Source organism: Musca domestica, unplaced genomic scaffold (genome assembly GCF_030504385.1).
Source record: "Musca domestica strain aabys unplaced genomic scaffold, Musca_domestica.polishedcontigs.V.1.1 27, whole genome shotgun sequence".
NCBI lineage: Eukaryota > Metazoa > Arthropoda > Insecta > Diptera > Muscidae > Musca > Musca domestica.
The window spans coordinates 303,264-322,034 of record NW_026712286.1 but is presented as its reverse complement, the minus strand read 5'-3'; the positions used below and the strand labels follow the sequence as shown (position 1 = coordinate 322,034).

At 38.4% G+C, this 18,771-nt stretch overlaps 2 protein-coding genes across 5 annotated transcripts in view; one reads left to right on the top strand and one right to left on the bottom strand.

Annotated features, from left to right (window-relative positions):
• Positions 1-988: 988 nt before the first annotated feature.
• The window catches only part of LOC101898116 (uncharacterized), a 34,473-nt gene continuing 16,690 nt past the window's right edge, over positions 989-18,771 (bottom strand). For all 4 annotated transcript variants that reach the window (XM_005177170.4, XM_011298120.3, XM_059124147.1 and 1 more), the window contains exons 3-8: positions 16,929-17,016; positions 15,550-15,635; positions 10,219-10,326; positions 6,545-6,604; positions 3,820-3,891; positions 989-3,344 (exon numbers count right to left, since the gene is read on the bottom strand). In XM_005177170.4, the coding sequence (XP_005177227.2) occupies positions 2,802-3,344; positions 3,820-3,891; positions 6,545-6,604; positions 10,219-10,326; positions 15,550-15,635; positions 16,929-17,016 (957 nt within the window). In that variant the 3' untranslated portion in view covers positions 989-2,801. The remainder of the gene's footprint in view (positions 3,345-3,819; positions 3,892-6,544; positions 6,605-10,218; positions 10,327-15,549; positions 15,636-16,928; positions 17,017-18,771) is intronic.
• LOC101898294 (organic solute transporter alpha-like protein) overlaps positions 6,120-18,771 on the top strand; it is a 39,961-nt gene continuing 27,309 nt past the window's right edge. Inside the window, exon 1 of the mRNA XM_059124150.1 lies at positions 6,120-6,142. The gene's annotated coding sequence lies outside the window, so the exon portion shown is untranslated. The remainder of the gene's footprint in view (positions 6,143-18,771) is intronic.

Sequence of the window (18,771 nt, the reverse complement as noted above, 5' to 3'; positions counted from 1 at the left end):
CGCTGGCCAGGCAGTGGAAATAAGGTCAAAAGGGCAAATATAAAAAAGTACATTCTTTCTATGATGACGTATATAGCTATTGTTTCTCTGATCGCTGCAGATTGAAAAGGTTTTTTTCCTAACATAAACCTTTAAAAATTTACCTTAAAGTTGTAAACTGTTTCTTAAATGTCATATTCTGGTTTAGAAACATTCGAAAGACTTTTTATGCCCAAGTTCATGCAATGATTCGAAAATTCTCCGATATTGACTAGCGTTCATTGAAGGGACGGTCGGAATGGTTAACGCAAGAACTGCTGAATCACATGAATATAATTAAAAACAATATTTGTTAGATAGCCAAGAACACTTCAAGAAATCGCATGAACTGATTCCACTGTCGTTATCAATTCGTAGCACCGATAAAAAAGCCCATCCCAACATTCACGTGTCCCGCACAATTGTTGTAGTCCGTGGAAAATAAACATTGATAGGAACATCCAAATGCTTAAAATAGAAATGACAGCAACTTGTTTACTTCCCATAGAAGTACTTGATTTTTCCATCGCGCCTAGTGCTTCAGCGTGAAACATATCTGCACATCATTCAGTCAGAAACATCAGCAGACACACAGGCGAAAGTCCATCGAGCAAAACGTACGATTAGAAGGTTATATGAACTGGGAATCCATTCACAACGATATCGGCTATTAATGATTCTCTTATATAAAATAGTTTTGCCCAAAAACAATAGAATCGCATTTGACACCTTCGCGGTACACACCACAGTTCGAACGGGCATTAGATGTCGTTATGCAAAAGTTATTCCAAATGTGTTTCATAAAGTTTTTAATTTAACTCACAAAAAATCAAACATTTGAAAAGCTTATTTGGAATGGCGTTTCGTTTCGTCTGTATCGACATACGACATACTCTTTTGTGAGCTTTTTACCGAGAATCAACTTTTCCCCTCTCGCCCAGCAGCGATATTAAAAAGTAACGCAATTGCATTGATGTTTGACAGATGAGTTGTTGTTGTTGTTGTTGGCATTCAATATATGCCCAATCTCTTTATTTTGTATTTGTGTACATATTTACGTTCATTTGTGTTGTTATTGTTGTTGTTGTGTTTACAAATCATGTGAGAAGGGCTTTAATAAACTTAGCTTAAATTTGTCTACATTTTATTGAGTTTTATAATAGGTTTTTATTTTTATTTTGTATTTAAAGTAGTTATACGAACACAAACGTACACGCATACATACACATGCAGGCACGAACGATGGCTATGTGTATGCGTATACGCGGCGTACATAAATAAATAAATATACATACATACATACAATATATGCAAAGATATTCATACGTAATAGCTTATTGATATCCAACAAAGTGTTGTTAGTAGGCTACCTTCCGGCCGGAAGGAACTGTAACATTTGGCTGTTTTTTTTTTTTGTTGCTTTTTTGTTTACATATTTCTGCAAGAAGCGCAGCATTCTACGTTTACGAGTACTTGATATATAACATTGGACTACCAAGTCCTACATAAGATATGGCAAGGTTCAAAGAAAATCGTTTGTTTTCCACCTGTTTTTAGTTGTTCCAAAGATATGGCTACGGATGCATTCATACGTGGGTAGATGTTAACAATGAGCTTATTTCTAGATATGAGTGCAAGATGCATGTTGCAGGTGTGTGAGTGTGTGTGTGCGCGCGTATATTTGAAGGTCATTCAATTTGAATCGTTTTTATGGAGAATGATCAAAAAAAAAAACAGCATAGCAATTCCTGGGGGCCTGTAATGACCCATGTTATTCTATACAACTACAAGGATGTCGTTGAGAGACAAACTACATTCCTCCATCCTCACATATATTTTGTTTTGTTATCAGATCAATGGAAATCGCCATGGACTCATACCTTTGCACCCAATCACGGCGATAAAAGCCGCAAAGGAACGTTATATTTTCAATGGTCTCGCAAATATTTGTTTAACCTATCCCACATTTGAAATGGTTCCGTCCGTTTGCCTTTGGCCTTAAAACGACCTCCCGCACACTCAAATCGCTCGAGGTTTCAAATAGTGAAAAATTGTAATCATTTATTACAAATAAGGCCAGTGTAAACGATGCGGACCCACGCTGCGTAATGTTAGATTATAATTTATCGGTATTTGTGTGGTAATAATAATATGCTAACATATTCCGGTGTGGATGGAACACACATACATTACATTTTACACTCACACACTCTCACACCTCCAATTGGCATTGCAACAGGTACTAAAAGTATACACTATACACATACATACAAACATAATCTTAATTAATTACTGTTGATAAGAGCGATTGTATGGCTGCTGTTTTTTTTATCGGCGCTTTTCTTTTTTTGTGGCGGGGGTCATCCTTTTCGCCCCACTGTCATCTGGAACAAATTGCCTGCCGCTCGGACAAACCATTTCACATCTCAAGGTTGTCGCAATATAAGTGTAAGTGTATGTGTGTCCGGTTGTCCGGTGTATAAAATCGCATCTGTGTTGTTGTTTTCTTAAACGATCCCCCAACCAAATAACTTCAAATATACTGAGCACCCATGTTACCAGTTACGAACAGTGGGCTTTTAAAGGAAAATCACAAGTTGGGCATAGATTTCCACGGATACAAGTAGGACCATTAGCAACACATTTACACAGCTGTACAGGCGTCGGTATGGACGTCGGCGCTGACATTGATTTGCACCACTGAGATGTTTCCGTTCGTCCGCATGTCCTGTTGCGGCTGTAAACCAGTTGTTTCCTGCATCTCCAATGCAACCTGGCCAATGTCAAACGGACGCCAACGACGGAGTGCTGTCATAGGCCACGAGTAGCGAATCGTTCTCGTCACTGCCGCTGCCGGCACTACGCTCCGACTCATTTATGACTTCAAGGCGCGTTTCGGGATGGGTAATTTTGTATTTGTTGTGGCGTTTACTAACCAATACCGACCGAATGTTATTGTTACGCTGTCGGTATTTGTGCTCGACCCGCTTGTGATTGGGCGAGGCACCCAGCATGGAACAATCACTGCTCTCACCTTCCTCGTCGTAGTAGTTTCCATCCTCGTCCTCGTCGCAGTCAAAATCATCGCCGTCTTCATAGTCGTACAAATCATCGTCCTCATCATTGTCATAGTCATAATCGAGATCGAAGAAGGCACAACATCCGAAGCCTCCACCCGAAGCTTTGTGGACGACACTGTTGCTACGTGGTCTCCTGTAGTAGTGGTGGTAATGATGATTTTGGCATTGTTGTTGATGTTGCTGACATTCGCACGGTGTCCTCTTTGAGCGGTCCATAACTGGCGACGCCGTTAAAGCGGTCTTGGCCTGTATTTTGTTTAGAAGGGAGAATTGCTGTTATCAATCGTTTTGGTGATCTATATTACTTCTTGAGCATGTGAGCTGGGCCTAGGAGGTCCCCAATGAATGCAAGGCATGTAGCCTAAATATTAAAATCATCCGAGTAATCTAATGTTCGGTGCACAATCTCCAAGCTCACAACCTCCTCTTTACGAATGTCAATGAAACAAACATTTGACAACAAGATGCAACAAAATGTCTCACACCACAAACTTGACAGCTTTTAAAAAGCTGCATGATATGCACAAGATTCAATGGCTAATGAAATACTCCCAAAACGCGAGATGGTTAAATTACTTTTTATTCCGTTTTACAATTAGTTTTTAATTATTTTAAATTTTTGTATGTTTCCTACAGCGCCTTTTAATATCTAAAGGTAGCAGTGGTGTGCATTGAATTCAAATTTTGTTGCATAATGTTGTACACCTGTGATTTAACTTACCTCCGGACCTTTCCACGTAATTCCACAACGAACAAGGTTATAAAATCTTAGCACGCCCCACATGGACAGAACCTGAAATATATAACAGATATTGTGTCGGAATATTTGATAAATATTTCGGAGTTAGATAGAGCGTTCACAGCAAAGGCCACTGAAATAAAACATAATGAAGAAGATTTTAAAATTAAAATGTAAGAGTGTAATGTGATGTGGGAGTAGGAGATGAAGATGAAGATGATTAACGAGTCTCTACAACAGGATTACCTCTTCTGTTCTTTGTTTTTGTTTGAGAATGCATGTTTTCTAGAAATCTGTGTGACCTTATCGTGTCACAGCTCAGGACACTACCAAACTTTTTTAGAGGTTACTTATTTATTTAATTGATACATTTATGCAAAGCTGAGATAATATGATAATCTACATCACTACAATATGGTAGAAGCGCCCTTATGTCTAAATCCATTTTCGCTTTTGAAACTATGTTATAGAGCACTGTCCAGATATTATCCTTAGCTTTTTGACCAGGGACATTTGCCCAATATTTATGCACACCGTCGAGCTGTTAGTTTTTGTGGTCCAGTCTTCCAATCGTCATCCAAAATGCTACCCTCTCTTCTCTCTCTCTTGGTCTTCTGTGATCAGGAAAATTTTTCTGTTTTTGGTTCATTTCAACCACTATATATTTTCCGATCATCTCCAAATGCAAGAGGTACCTCTGTATCTTCAAATTTAGACCCATCTATATTATTTGCTGGTCTACGATATATTGCCATATACGTCAACAAAATCAGCATAAAAAAAGACCGAGGATCGAATTTTGTGTATTTTGGATTTCGGCTGTAAATTATTTTCAGCCTTCCGGTAGAATGGAAATGTATTGTTTCATACAAAAGTAGTGGTCCATCACACATCAGATCATACCATCCACATCAGAAACATTTTAAATTGTTGGTCCATTTCCGCAATAGGTCTAGCTCTACTGAGCCTATTATTACCCTTCAATATTATAAGTCAAATTGAAAAAAATCGCATGATAAAAATAAAAATTATGAAAAAAAAAAATTATCAGAAAATACTATAAAATATATATTAACATCATTATTCACGTCATTTTATTCGGGTTTCTATATTTTATTCTTCTGTGTCAAGATGGCATTCTGAATTGACAAAATTTGTCAAAATTGATGCAGTCATTCTTGAGATATAAGCATTCTAGCTAACATCCCTTTCCTTTGTACATATGTACACATTGTTTATATTTCACTATATATATACCATATATTTACTATCCGCATCTACGTAACGGTCAGATTTGACCTTTTCGTCTATTTGTGATTTCGACGGGATTAAAAATGTTCGCGGTTTAATGAAAAAATTTACTTTTGTTAAACACAAATGTTATGGTCTATTTCACCCACTAAATATTACCCGATGACCATCCAAATTTTATGCGATCATCTCCAACAGCAATAGGCTTCTATTCCGAACTTACCCCCACCTCCATGCAAAATTTCGTGACGATCGGGCCATAATTGCGACTTGTAGTTTGATTACAAATTAACATGGACAGACGGACGAACATACATAGCTAGATCGACTCAGCTCGGCGAGATAGGAAGATCCATATATACGTTCCTATGTGGGAAATCAATATTTCGAGGTGTTACGTACTTTTTGGCCCAATCAAAATTATAATACCCCCAACACATAGTGTTGTAGGGTAAAAATATTAAAATCGATTGGAATGAGTGCCCTACCTTGTTTTCATTGTGCCATGTCTGTGTGTATATATTTATATTCAATTGGAGAACAGAACATTTGACACATTTGTTTTTTTTTTTTCTATTCTATCCTGAAAAATGTATAAAATTTCAACATGCAATCTAAAGTTGTGCCACTTTCTTAGGCATCATTTAAATCTGGCCACAGAGACGCATGGCGACAAAGGGGACGAATGTGAAATTTACACCATATGGTCATTTGCTCCGAAAGCGCGTTGGGAAGATATAAAATCGTTTGTGGCGGATAAACCCTTTTGTCAAAAAACATGGTTTCCACTGGTCTATTGGCTGGTATTCCTTGTCAGCATTTTCGGATCGGTTGGTATTGCAGCCCAACGTGAACAAAGTCAACCTTTGACCATTTCCAGATTCATAGCCTGTATGAGTTTGTGACCCTGCTTCGAACAGCAAGTAAACCGCTATCCCTTTGGCGTTTGAGAAAATATCACGTCCTACCGCTGACCCTCTTGAGACGGTGTCGTTTATTTGGATCGTTGGTCACGTTTAATTGTTGGCTAATGCTGTGCTATGCTGTGGTCAGGGTAAGTTTTCCGAAATCTATTTTCACGTCATCAATTTCGTAGTCCCCTCAGGTTTCTCCAAATCATATGACACCTTGGTTGACCTTAAATCTTCTGATATTGGTCTTCGAGACATTCGCATGGCTTGCAGAGGTGTTCATGGGTTCCACTCACATCGACTTCTATAGCCTATTTGCATTTGCTCTGCCCATTGTGAACTACTGGTTTGTGAGCTGTGTCCAAAGAGTTTTCCAAAAGTCCATCGATTCGCAGGATGTGGATGAAGTGTGTTTGTGGTCATTTGGAAAATGAAATAATAAGTAATACTGAGGACTTGAAGTCGCACAAATGAAAGAAAATCGCTGAAAGCGAAATAAAAAAGGAAACAAACATGCCATGCACCCTTTATGCTCTTTTACTTACGTTTATGAAAGCGCGAGCTATAAAAAATGCCACTTCCGCTTTGCACATCGCATCGAATTGCTGAAAAATAGGACACAAGAATAAATATGTAGGTAGGTAAAAATATGTGAGGAAGAGAGCGGAGCGGGAGGGGGTGTTATAGTAAAGCTATTATTATTCTTTCGATTCAACTTTCAAAGTACTACCTACCTGCCTGCCTACACACAAACAAATAGAGGCGCTTGCAATGTGAGGCAGCATGGAAGGCAACTTCACTCTATGCACACAGAGTATCCTGTGCACAAACCCCCTCACCACTTCCACGAAGCGAAGTTCAAATAAAAATGCACTAACACTCGCCCGGCTACAAGCGTACTTTGCTATGGACTTGAGCGAAAGTTTCAAATGTTCGTTACTCGAATGACCCTCAACAACGCCAACTTTTTTCCACCGCCCTAACCAAGTTGGCTGCTAAACCGAGTCTATTTCTTTCCTTTAATATTCGAAGTGGATTTCATTCATCGCCGATCCTGCTCCTCCACAGATACCAATGGCAGAGGGATGCCAACAAGCAGCAATCATTACCATAATGAGTTCTTTGCTGCCAAAGGCCCCTCCTGCGCCGCGGATAAAGCACGGTCAAATTCCCAGTGAACCTTGCAAATCACTCTAATATTGCTGGCTGAAACAGGTAAACAATGGCGAAGAGTTTGATTGCAAAAGGCTCAGTTCTGCCGGGAACAACTAACCCTCAATTAAAACCGCTTAATAGATTATCTAATATTCCCCCCAAATATCGGGGGAGTGATTTGCGGTGTTGTCACAATTACATCACCGATACTGTGAGCCATGTTGATGTGACGGCAGATTCTTATTTTAGCTGCCACCCAACGAAGGGTGGAGTGGCGCGGAAACAAATTGCCTGTTGTAAACTTTCACTATTCGCCTGGCATTGATGGTGTCGGGTGATGTCAATTATTTTTATTGTTGAAAAATCGTCATTGTCAGTTTTTCTGTGAGTTTTCCGTATTGTTCGTATTTGAATTCAGTTTCTAGAAAAACCTGACTCCCGGTTTACGTTAGACAATTATTATTGTCAGTGGGTTTGTGAGAATCATTGATCCAGGGTCAGGAATCTCTGGTGTTCATGGGAAAGTTACGAAAGTTACTTATTGCCAGGGAAATATGAGCTTTACATCAGACCATTATAGTTGCCAGGAATCGCAAGCTGTTCAAGTTTCGACGTATTAATCATTTGCCATTTTATTCAATTTTCCTGTATTTTTGTAAAACCCAGCATTAGCTCTAGCATAAACACGATGAGTAACAATCACCATAACGTCCAGCTCCAGCCCGTTTTTCCAAAACCAGTCTCTATTTGCATGTCTTATTCTAATTGATAAAGCTAAGTGCAGAAAAGCTCAATTGTCAGCTTGTTGGTGAGACAGATTTAAAATCACAAGACTTCAAAATTTTATTAAATTATAGTTACCTCCGCTTGGAAGGCTTTCTAAAAATGTGAGGTTTTCTAACAACAACGAACGAAAAATGGTTGCAAATGGTTTCAAAATATAAATGACAAATTCCAACATTTTATGTGGAGCTAAGCGCGGTGAAAAATATCTAAATAAGCCCACGTTTCAGATGGGTATATTCATTGTGACAGCATGGTAGAGTCTGGAAGGCAACCTCATTTCAAATAAGCACATCCTGCTGAATATTTTGGGACTTTTGAATATACCCGCGACCCTTTCCAATTCCGCGTTTTTACACAATTTACAATATTTTAGTTATTTCCGTTCCTTTAATGAATGTGAACAAACTTCGTCATATCGATTTTAACTCAACCGCTTCGTCTGGGTATAAGTGAAGACGTCAATCATAGGTTACAAGTCCACGGAATATTCATTCTGCGATGACACCGCCAGGCTTCCCCTCCTAATCAATGACTTTAAATCATCTGGCCCAGCCAACCAAAAACTTCTAGACTCCTCGAGAAATTCTTTACCCAAAGCCCTACTCTTGTCGCCGCCATAGCTGTTACTGTTTCGAAAAACTGTTTTGTTTTTGCGGCAAAGTGGTATGCAAATTTCCACATGAATTTCTCTAGGCATCGTCATCATCATCAACTCAGAGGGAAGAGCACTGCAGCACAATTAACAAGCAGCAACAGTATTTGAGTATGACCGGCCCCCTATCCTCCCACAACTTGTAGTTGTTATTGTTTGACTTTGCTCGCCCGACTCCATTGTTTGCTGGTGAATTGGCTGGCGTGCTGACTGGTGCTGCCTGTCTGTCCGTCTGTCCGTCTGTGTGGGTGCCAAGTTAGTCGGCCTGATGATTATCATTGTTTATCAATTCCTAAAAAGTTTCCCAGCACAGATGTTCGAAATGAGTTTTTCATTCCGATTTCTTCCCCGCCGCACGTCGCAGAAATCAAGCCAAAATATTCAAAAACTGAAATAGAGGTCGGCCCATAAAAATGACTTCATTGACATTTAACGGCACAGCAAATGATGCCAACGGAATTTCCATCATTTTCTGCATCTGCAAATACCACTGAATGGCGCAATTCTAATAACAAATTTGGATTGGTCTTCCACAATAATGGAAAACATATTGCTGTACGGTTGTTGATGTTGCCTATCAACCACTCTATGAACACTGTGCCGTCCGGACATCGAGACCCTTAGGCCTTTGCATATCTTATTTGCTCCCTCTAGAGTTATTATCGCTTTGTGCTCCGCATTCCAATAACGACGCCTTCGACAAAGGCAAGGAACGTGCCTGGCAAAACAACTAGAGGTCCGAACGATGTTCACACTTCGTTAGCCAGAAAGTGGCGAACTAAAAAGGTCATAAATTTCAGTTGGTTTTGGTTTTGTATGGGGAAAAGTAAGTTGTCATCGTCGCATCATTTCTATTTCGGTCAATGAAATCTCCCTCAAACCTAAACAAGCAAAGAAAGGTCGTCCTTGTTGTTATTATTATTGTGTGTTTTTATTTATGTCGTTGTTGTTGTTGTTGTTTTGTTATTATTACTATTATTATTCTTTTTTTTTTGAAGATCAATGTTGCTGGTGAGTTAAGACGGCACTATCGGGATTTCGATTTAGTAATTTGAATTGTTCAAATGCCGACATTATTCATTGTCAATCTATGGTCGTATGTTCGGTAAGCTCTTTGCAGAACACTAGTCGTAAACCGCTACGTAAAAATAAATCCGCCAGTCATGTCCACACACTGGACTTTTTGCCCCATCCCATTCTTTTATATTTTGAAAGGTCAATGACGACACTCCATATTTTTTTTATTCTACCGTGTCTTTCTATTTCTTAATCATTTTCCAGAGACTGCCTCTGGCTATTTGCAGTTGTAGACCACAGCTTGTGAGCTTTATTTGCAGCATCGATTGAATGTCAGTCATGTTCTTGTATACTACGGTTCGTCGACACAAGCAAACTCGGCAACCTATTGTTACAGTCAGTGAGTGGTTGAAAGCGGGGAGAGTTTTTTTTTTTTTTTTTTGGAAGAAACTCTCAAATTTAGTCGAAGGGAGTAGATAACAATAAGCCCAACTTGGACCTAGGGTTAAGCCTAAAGTTCATGTCACTATAGTTTTGTAAATATATTTGTCGAACAGCATCAAACTAGAACTGAACTTCATACCTCAATTTACCAATCGAACAACTTACCTTGTTGACATGATCCCGCAACACGTTCGAATACACCATTGCGACTGCTTCCAGTGCCATAAATGTTATGTAACCAATGATCCACGGAACAATTAGACCAGGGTTTTCCTATTTGAATGAAATAAAAATATTATCAATAGCAGAAGGCATTGTTGCTGCGAGATTGACAACTTTCTGGGGCATTACAATGATATACAAGTGTAGAAAGAACAATCAAGTTCTTTGGATGTAGCTTAGATTCCGCTTTTCATTAAAGAATATATTCCTGAAGTACTAGAACAGTGTTTGGCTTGCTTGTTTGGGATACCATAGTATTTTGTTGTTGCAAAATCGTCAGGCAAAATCCCATTATTGTTGTTTTTATAAAAACAACGTTTGTTTATGAGTGGAGAACGATGGTAATGTTTACCAGGGGGTAAGGCAGGGAATACCTAGGTTTCGGAAAGAGCCACCAATCCTCATCAGATCCCTTGTTTCTTGTCTGGGATATTCTCCCCAGAAGTTATTTAAAAAATAACTTCTATGACAAAAAACATTTTTTACCCAAGTGACGAGATCGTAAGCTCAATAGAAGAGGAACAAAAGAATTACATAAAACTAAAATTCTTTTGGAAAATCTTCTAAATCTTACAACCGCACTTATAAACTTTGTTTTGTCTGCTAAAACTAATCTATCTTAACCTCATCGCAGACACACAATTATTCTTATCTATTCTAATATTGAATGGAGAACGTTGCAGGGCTGCTTGTCAGTTCATTCACGTGGTCTTGCATATCTACGGAAACAAATTCAAATAAGCATATCCAACTCTTCATTTTATAGAGATATTTGAGATATTTTGATTTATAGAGATATTTTGGCAATGAGATGTTGTCAAATGAATGATTTTGAATAAATTGTAAACATCTGATTGCGTAACAGTACCTTCTTAATTGTGCCAAGAATTAGCCCTTTGTGAAATACTTATTGTAAGATTAAAAAATAGCGTTGATTGAATGACCAAATTTATTTATATTGTCCTAAATATACTAAAAAAGTCAACATGCTTGTTCTCGGAAAAAGGGAAATTAAAATGATTTTCTTTAACCAATTTTCAATTGAAATTTAATTCCCTCTGTTGCCATATGGCTGAGGGTATGAAATGTATATAAGCATGAGATAGCCTCTCATAATTTTGCCATGATCTCTTTATACTTCGTTTTTTTTTTTTCTTTTTGATGCAATGTAAATTGGGGAGGAAGATCAGTTGGTAAGGGAATCTATTAAGTTCACTTCACCAGTTTCTTATGTGCACATATGGTACAATTATTTCAAAGATAGGGCATAGGGAACACCTGAATACAATTGTTTTATGACACAGTTTTTATACCCTACAACACTATGTATTATAAGTTTGATTGGGCAAAAAATTATGTAACACCTCGAAATATTGATTTCCCACATAGGAAAGTATGTATGGGTCTTCCTAGCTCGCCGAGCTGAGTCGATCTAGCTATGTATGTCCGTCCGTCCGTCTGTCCCTCTGTCCATGTTAATTTGTAATCACTCTACAGGTCGCAATTATAGCTCGATCTTCACGAAACTTAGAATGGAGGTGGGGCTAGGGTCAGAGTAGAACCCTATTTCTTTTGGAGATGATCGCATAGTATTTAGGGGTCGAAATGGACCAAAAACTGAAAAAATGTCGGATTTTGCAGTAGCTATACAGGTCGCAATTATAGACCAATCGACGCGGAACTTCCCATGTAGCTAGTTTAGTAGTTTAGGGTAGTTTAGTAGTTTAGGGCGGGGAAGAAGCCTACCAATTTGGGTGGTCATCGGATAATATTTAGCGGGTAAAATAGACCATATCTTTTGTGTTGAAATTCAAAATTTTTCATTAAACCGCGAATATTTTAAATCCCGGCAGAATCACAAAGCCTTGACAAGGTTACTTCTGATCTTTACATTGATGTTAACATCCAACAAAACGGATATAGAGAAAAATATGTGCGATATATATGCCTATCAAAGAAGATATGCTTGAAAGATCTCTTATATGTCGAGAACGGCTGAACTGATTTCGACAGTTCTCATTAATTCAGAATGGCCTCTTGGCAGGAAAGAAACAACGTCTAAAAAATCGCATAAAAATATATCTCTAAAGATGAAAATATTGATTTTGTAAAATTTTCTCATATTTTTTTCAATTTTGTCACATTTTTGGCATATTTTCATTTTGAATTAAACATTTGGTAATATTTCTACAGCTAACAAAACTAAGTAGTTTGGATATCAGGATATCATATACAGATCTCATTTATGGCCCGATCCTAACGAAATTTTGCATGGGGGTCAGATGAGGGTCAGAATAGAAGCTTACTCTTTTTTGGAGATGATCGCCATATATTTAGGGGTTGAAATGGACCAAAAAAACTGCAAAATTGTTAGCAGGTCGTAATTATTGCCCGATCATCACGCACATTTGAATGGGGGTTACCGGGCATTGCAAAAGCCAAGCAGTTTTGGATTTCCATCCAAAAATATTCAATGTGTGAAGTAGTTTGCCAACTTTTGTAGACAAAATACGAAAATGGCCATTCCCGTGACTTTTTGGAGAATTCACAAATACAGGAAAGACGCACTTCTGAATATTTCGTTAACGCTGATTTCGTTGAAGAATATAGTCAAATGTCTGTATCTCATATAGATGCGTTTCAGTCAAAAACCAATAATAAATGTTAATCTTTTGCCACTTCTGAGAGATTATAGGTCTTTGGGAAATATTGGTTCCAGATCTAGGAAGACCATTTACGTGCAACATCTTCCAATAAATTGGAAAAGTTTAAGTTGCTATTATTCGAAAATTAGAGAACGAAACCTGATGGTTTTCTTTTATTATTTGTCACAATATCTTGTGGAATTCTTTCGAGTATCTCGCCTATATAAACTGTATCGTTTATTATAGTGTTGTAGGGTATTCAACGGTCGGCCTCGCTCGACTGTAGCCTTTGCTTACTTGTTTTTTTTTTTTTTGTTTTTTGAATAGTATTCAAATTCTGTTTAAACCCTCGAACGGCCATGTGGAATAGACTAACAGCCACCGAGGGAATTCTGGAAGTGCCAGTATTAGTATTATTAAATTTCAAAATTAGATGCCGATATTTCATTATAAAAAGTCTCACTAGCGCCTCGACAATCCGTTTCGAAATTCATAATAAATCAACCGTCCAATTCTAAAAAATGTCAAACTCTCCCCCACACTTTTTAACAATACATTTATATGTTGGACTGCCCTTTGTACCCTTTGAGTATTTAAAGCTGTTTAGGCACTTCATTATTCAGCATTACTTGAATACTTAAACAAATTCTTCGAAAATCCTCCGGCCGTAGCCGAAGACAATTATTTCTTCAAATTTCATTGACATCAAGTCCTCATAACTTAAAAGGTCTTGTGATTAATCGCCATTTATGACATTTGTCTATCATTGCGGCAATTTGCTTGTTTTTGTTGGGAAAGCAGATTTACTTGGAAATGTCAAAAGTTGGTCGTCAAACCGTTGGATTTGTTGCTACGTCACTGTGGGAAGCGCCGTGGCTCGTGGCCATGCAAAACAAGATGTTTCATTAACCAATTCTAATTTGGCTACTTGAGATCCGCTTAATTTATGCTGCCCCAATGAGGGTCTTATTTTCCGCTTGCACTGTTTTCGGCGCTGCTGATAGCCTTTGCTCGGAAAGTTTGCCTTTACGCGACAGCATCGATGGGAAGAGATGAGAGAGCGTCGTGTCATGCCATGTCGCTGAAGGGTATTTGAAGTCGATGGAACCCCGTCTTGTACATCGTTGCCCAGTTTTTGCCCTGTGATGCGTTTGACTGACATTGACGTTGCCTTTCGAATCGAAGAAAGCATTAACCAAAATAAGTAAATTAATTTTATGCAAATGAAATAGACATCACAAACTTGCGTCCGCACATACACATATCTCAATCAGATCCCTTTGTCAGGAAAAAACTCAATTCAAGAGAATAAAAATGCTAAATGCGATAACATTAAACCATCATTGTTCGAGCGTTTTGCGTCGGTGTGTGAGTTCGTCAGCTAGACGTGGGTGTGTATCGGGTAGATTACAGTTGACTCTTTATATGTGTACACTGCACAAGGGTCCTCCAGAGATGAGTGTGCATGTGCACAAATACACAAGTGCTTCAATGTACGTTTCGTTTCATTTTTTGGTCCGCACGAGAATCCTGTCTGTTCGTCGTAGCTCCTCAGTTGTCCTATACCTATACGCCACAGTACGTTCAGACCATCCTTAAGTGCTATGAGAAGAAATGCTCATCCACTCATGCACACTTGCATATACCGATGAGTGCCCGCACACATGTATGTGTGTACGAGTGTTGGGTAATACTTTAATATCTACAAAATGAAATACATTTTCATTTTATGGGAATTCTGTTGCCTTTGACTGCTGTGGGGTCGCTCGTTCTTCTGCAATAAACCAAATTTTTATAGGGATTTTTGAACGCAAAACATCTTCTTGTTTTGCCCTCGTCCCCCTGCGCTGCGCTATTTCAAGTCCATATCCGGTTCAATGTATGTATGTATGTATGTGTGAGTGTGTGTGCATGCGTCAGTATGAATTTGTATTGTGTCATAAAACAAGACTGTCAACACATGTTCAGGATGATATTTTTTCATCAATTTTGTGTTTTCTTTTTTCGTACATTTTGCTGTTGTTGTTCTAATTCAGTTGTTATCTGCAACACCCGACGGAATTTGGTCGGAAAAAAGCAAGGACCCCAACACCAACGAAACAAAAAACATAGTAGTTAGTTTACATTCGCTCATATTTCGTTCCGAATTGAATCTCGTTCGGCACACAGTGACTCGGAAGCGTTGTCTAACGTTCTAACAGTCAGTAATTGTTGTTTATTTCCCCTTTTCTCCGAGATGTGATGTGTTCCAGTTTTTTCTATTGGTTATCGATGAATTTAATTAAAAAAAAAAAAAAAAAATACAATTGATTTTTCTTTTCAGTTTCTTCAGAGTTAATTCAAATCGCATTTAGGGATGTTCGATCGAATATCAAATGGGATGTAATTCCGTAAGGGAACATCATGTCCTCTATTTGAAATATTACGTTTTTGGCTACCTCAGTTGTACTTTCGATGTGATAAAAAAATAAACTGAGAATTAAGTCGATAAAATTAAGTTCTGAACCACTGTGCAGCAAGGGATGAGCATTCTCGAACGTCTTGTATCGGCAATGCGAATTGTGATTTGGCGACAGGCGAAGGGTGACAACAATATGTTGTTTTTGAAATAGGATCTGTGTAAAATTACCTTAAGGATTCCATAAAGCAGCATCACGCTCAGAATAATCATTGACATTTGGGTTCCAATTATGGCGAAATAGGCAATTTGGACTCCTGAAAATAGTCGAGAAAATTTAAATTTTTGTTATTAAACTACGGGCATATTTTGTAAGTTGCAATTTGTGTGTCGGATGAGTCGCGTCGGTTGGGCGTCGGAAGAGTAAGCCGGTGTACCGCCCAAATTGTTGTACAGTTGAACTCAAGGAAACCCTTTCGCACACATCATGTTATCAATTTTGACAATGGTGCTTTAAATCGGCTTGGACTGCAAAAGAGGTGATCGAAAATCAAAATGCTTCTTTTTGGCATTAAATATTGAGCTGAACATGCATGTACCACAAGACATGACGATTTATGAAGTCATCCAATCGGACCAGCTAATAGCAGAATTTTTCTATTAACATTCCGAAACACATTCAATTCTAATATCCTCGAATATGTGGAGGGAATTGTTTTTCTTGCATCCTTTTACTTCACTGGACTACCCCTCGACACTTCGTACCACTTGCTAAGGTCGAATCGCACACTCACACACATACGCAAAAAATAAACAACTTCCGATGCCAATGCCACTATTGTCATTGAGAGCGTACCAGCATGATTGGTAGATTTGCGGTCACATCGATTTTGTCAGCAATGCTCTCTTGACACGGATGCCAACTCAATATTTGCATGTCATTCGATTGCAACTGGGAATTGATGCATTCAGCTATCATCGTCGTGGTCATCATTGGGAAAATTTCTTGTTTGCATTGGGTGGTTGCTGCATGCCATTGTTTCATGGCTTCGTGTGGGCAATGGTAATGACGGCGTGCGGAGGAACAGCACCGTTGGTAGCACACAATAGTTTCTCTCCGTATCGGTGCGGTTGTGGGCATCTGTTGTATTTTTATACATTGGCCATTGAAGGACATTCTGTGATTATCGTGTGCATCTAACAAAAACGATACAAGTTGGCAAGTTGTGGTTTCTATCAATTCCATGGATGAATAGACAGACAGACAGACAAACAGACAGACAGACACACAACCCGACCATTCTTTGCCCAATCTCGTTAACCAAATCATAGTCCGTTTAATTGAAGATGCCAATAGACTTCAGACGGTCGATATCGAGAGACACTCGCACACGCATACACACAAATTTGATTTTCCAGTTGAGTCAATTACTCGTGTACCCGCATTTTGCGGTACAGAAGCGGGGTTGGAGACGGATGCCGCCCATAGGCTGACTCCACAGGCATAGATGGACGCCTGTGCCCGAGTGTGTGACCATTGCAACTTTGCCCATGTGTGTGTGTGTGTGTGCATGCTTATGTGAGTGTTTATTGCCTAATGAATTACTTACCATAGTAGACATCCTCCAAGTCGCCGGACTTGTTTATGTTGATGTTTATACGCCATGAGTATATCAGGACAATCAACAGTGATATATTCTGTAAGGAAAGAATATTACACACATTGGTCATTTATTCATATACATATGTAAGCATACGAGTGTATGTGTACTAGTCGTGGGTGGTGCGGAGCAGAGGGAAACACCCTGAGCTGTTCATTAAATAATTGCTATCAGTTTGTCCTCACCGCTCAGCGATGGTGGCTATCATTAATAATGTCTTTCCCCATAGCCAAGAGCTACAGCTTTTGGGCAGCACAAATTCATTATTCATGTATGTTGTTGTTTACATAACGGCTCTACCTGAATCACCTTCTCCCGCAGCAATAAAGGTGCTACAATTTCGATACATGCAGCGATGTATGCGTAGCCCAGCTCCAAATTTATTGTAGATTCATGCAAATTAAATTGTTTTGAAATCTGGACCTCTAACACACACACGTGCACACATACGTATATCACACCCCCCCCCCCCCCTCGAAAAGCCATAAAAAAATAAATTTATTTTCTCGACAATATAAATAAAAAGCTACTCGACTCACATTCACATTCTTCTTCTTCTTCTTGTTACTCCTCTTCACTTCATCTCTTGTTGAGCGTAGTTTGAGTTCATTAATAATATTAAGAGACGCCATTTGTTCCTAGATATAATAACCACGTCGTAAAGCAAAGCTAACGAAACAACATCAACAACTATATCTACTATATCTAGTCGATGAGATAAATTAATGGCCGGACATATGTTATCGGAGAACCAATTCAAGTTTGTTTTTGTCTATCTGTGGCATTGGGGACACCGTAAATCAATGTTTTAGTGAAAACATTCTTTCAGGGAATAGGTTTGTTATTCAATCGAACGCTGGCTCAAACATAGAGCAGGACTTTGTTGGCAATCGTTGGGCTCAAATTAAAGATAAAATTGAATAAGTTGTAAGTTTAAGTTAGTTAAGTCTCATATTCAGATACGGCTTTGAACCTAATATTCAGGTAGGAAATCCGATTTGCTAAACGATTTTAAGTAATCTTTTGACCGCATGTGTACAACATCAGAACGACAAAAGAACTACCAATCGAAACCCCATTTTAATAAATTGAATATCAATCTGAATCTGCGGATTTTATAGAATAAAATAGAATCTTTAAAGTTTACGTTCTTAAATAATAATAACAAATATTTAGAAAAGTATGAGCATTATTTTCTGCCCCTAAATATTAATATTGGCCGAATGTAAGGGTTCAATACGCTAAAGTACGAGTTTGTGCATTAATGCACTTAAAAGAGATTAAAGGTCAGTTCCTCATGCAATTTAGGACGACAAATTCATTACGTTATAACTTATAAATTTGACCTGCATGTCTGTAGGTACGTGCTGACAGGTTTGTATGAATGGTGTCTGGCCAAGCGTTATACGGAGGATTAAACATAGACAGACAATCGCATAGATACATACAAGTGAATGCTTTTATTTGCCGAAACATAATTCCCCAACGGCATTACAGATTCCAAATGTAGCCGAAAAGCCTTGGCTCGTTATTTAAATTCCACGTTCTTTTTAATTGAATTTAAATTAATTTTAACATCAGCATTATGTCCATAAAAATAGTATGTGTGTACGTGCATATATACATGCATGCATGCGTATGTATTGTTATAATGACATCCGCCTAGTATAATGATATGAGCAAAGGAGATCCGTATTCTTTCGTGAGTACTTTTGTACACAACGCAATTACTATGTTACGAGCGTTGTATGAAAATATCACATTGGGAAGGACCGGTCGTACAACAGACCAT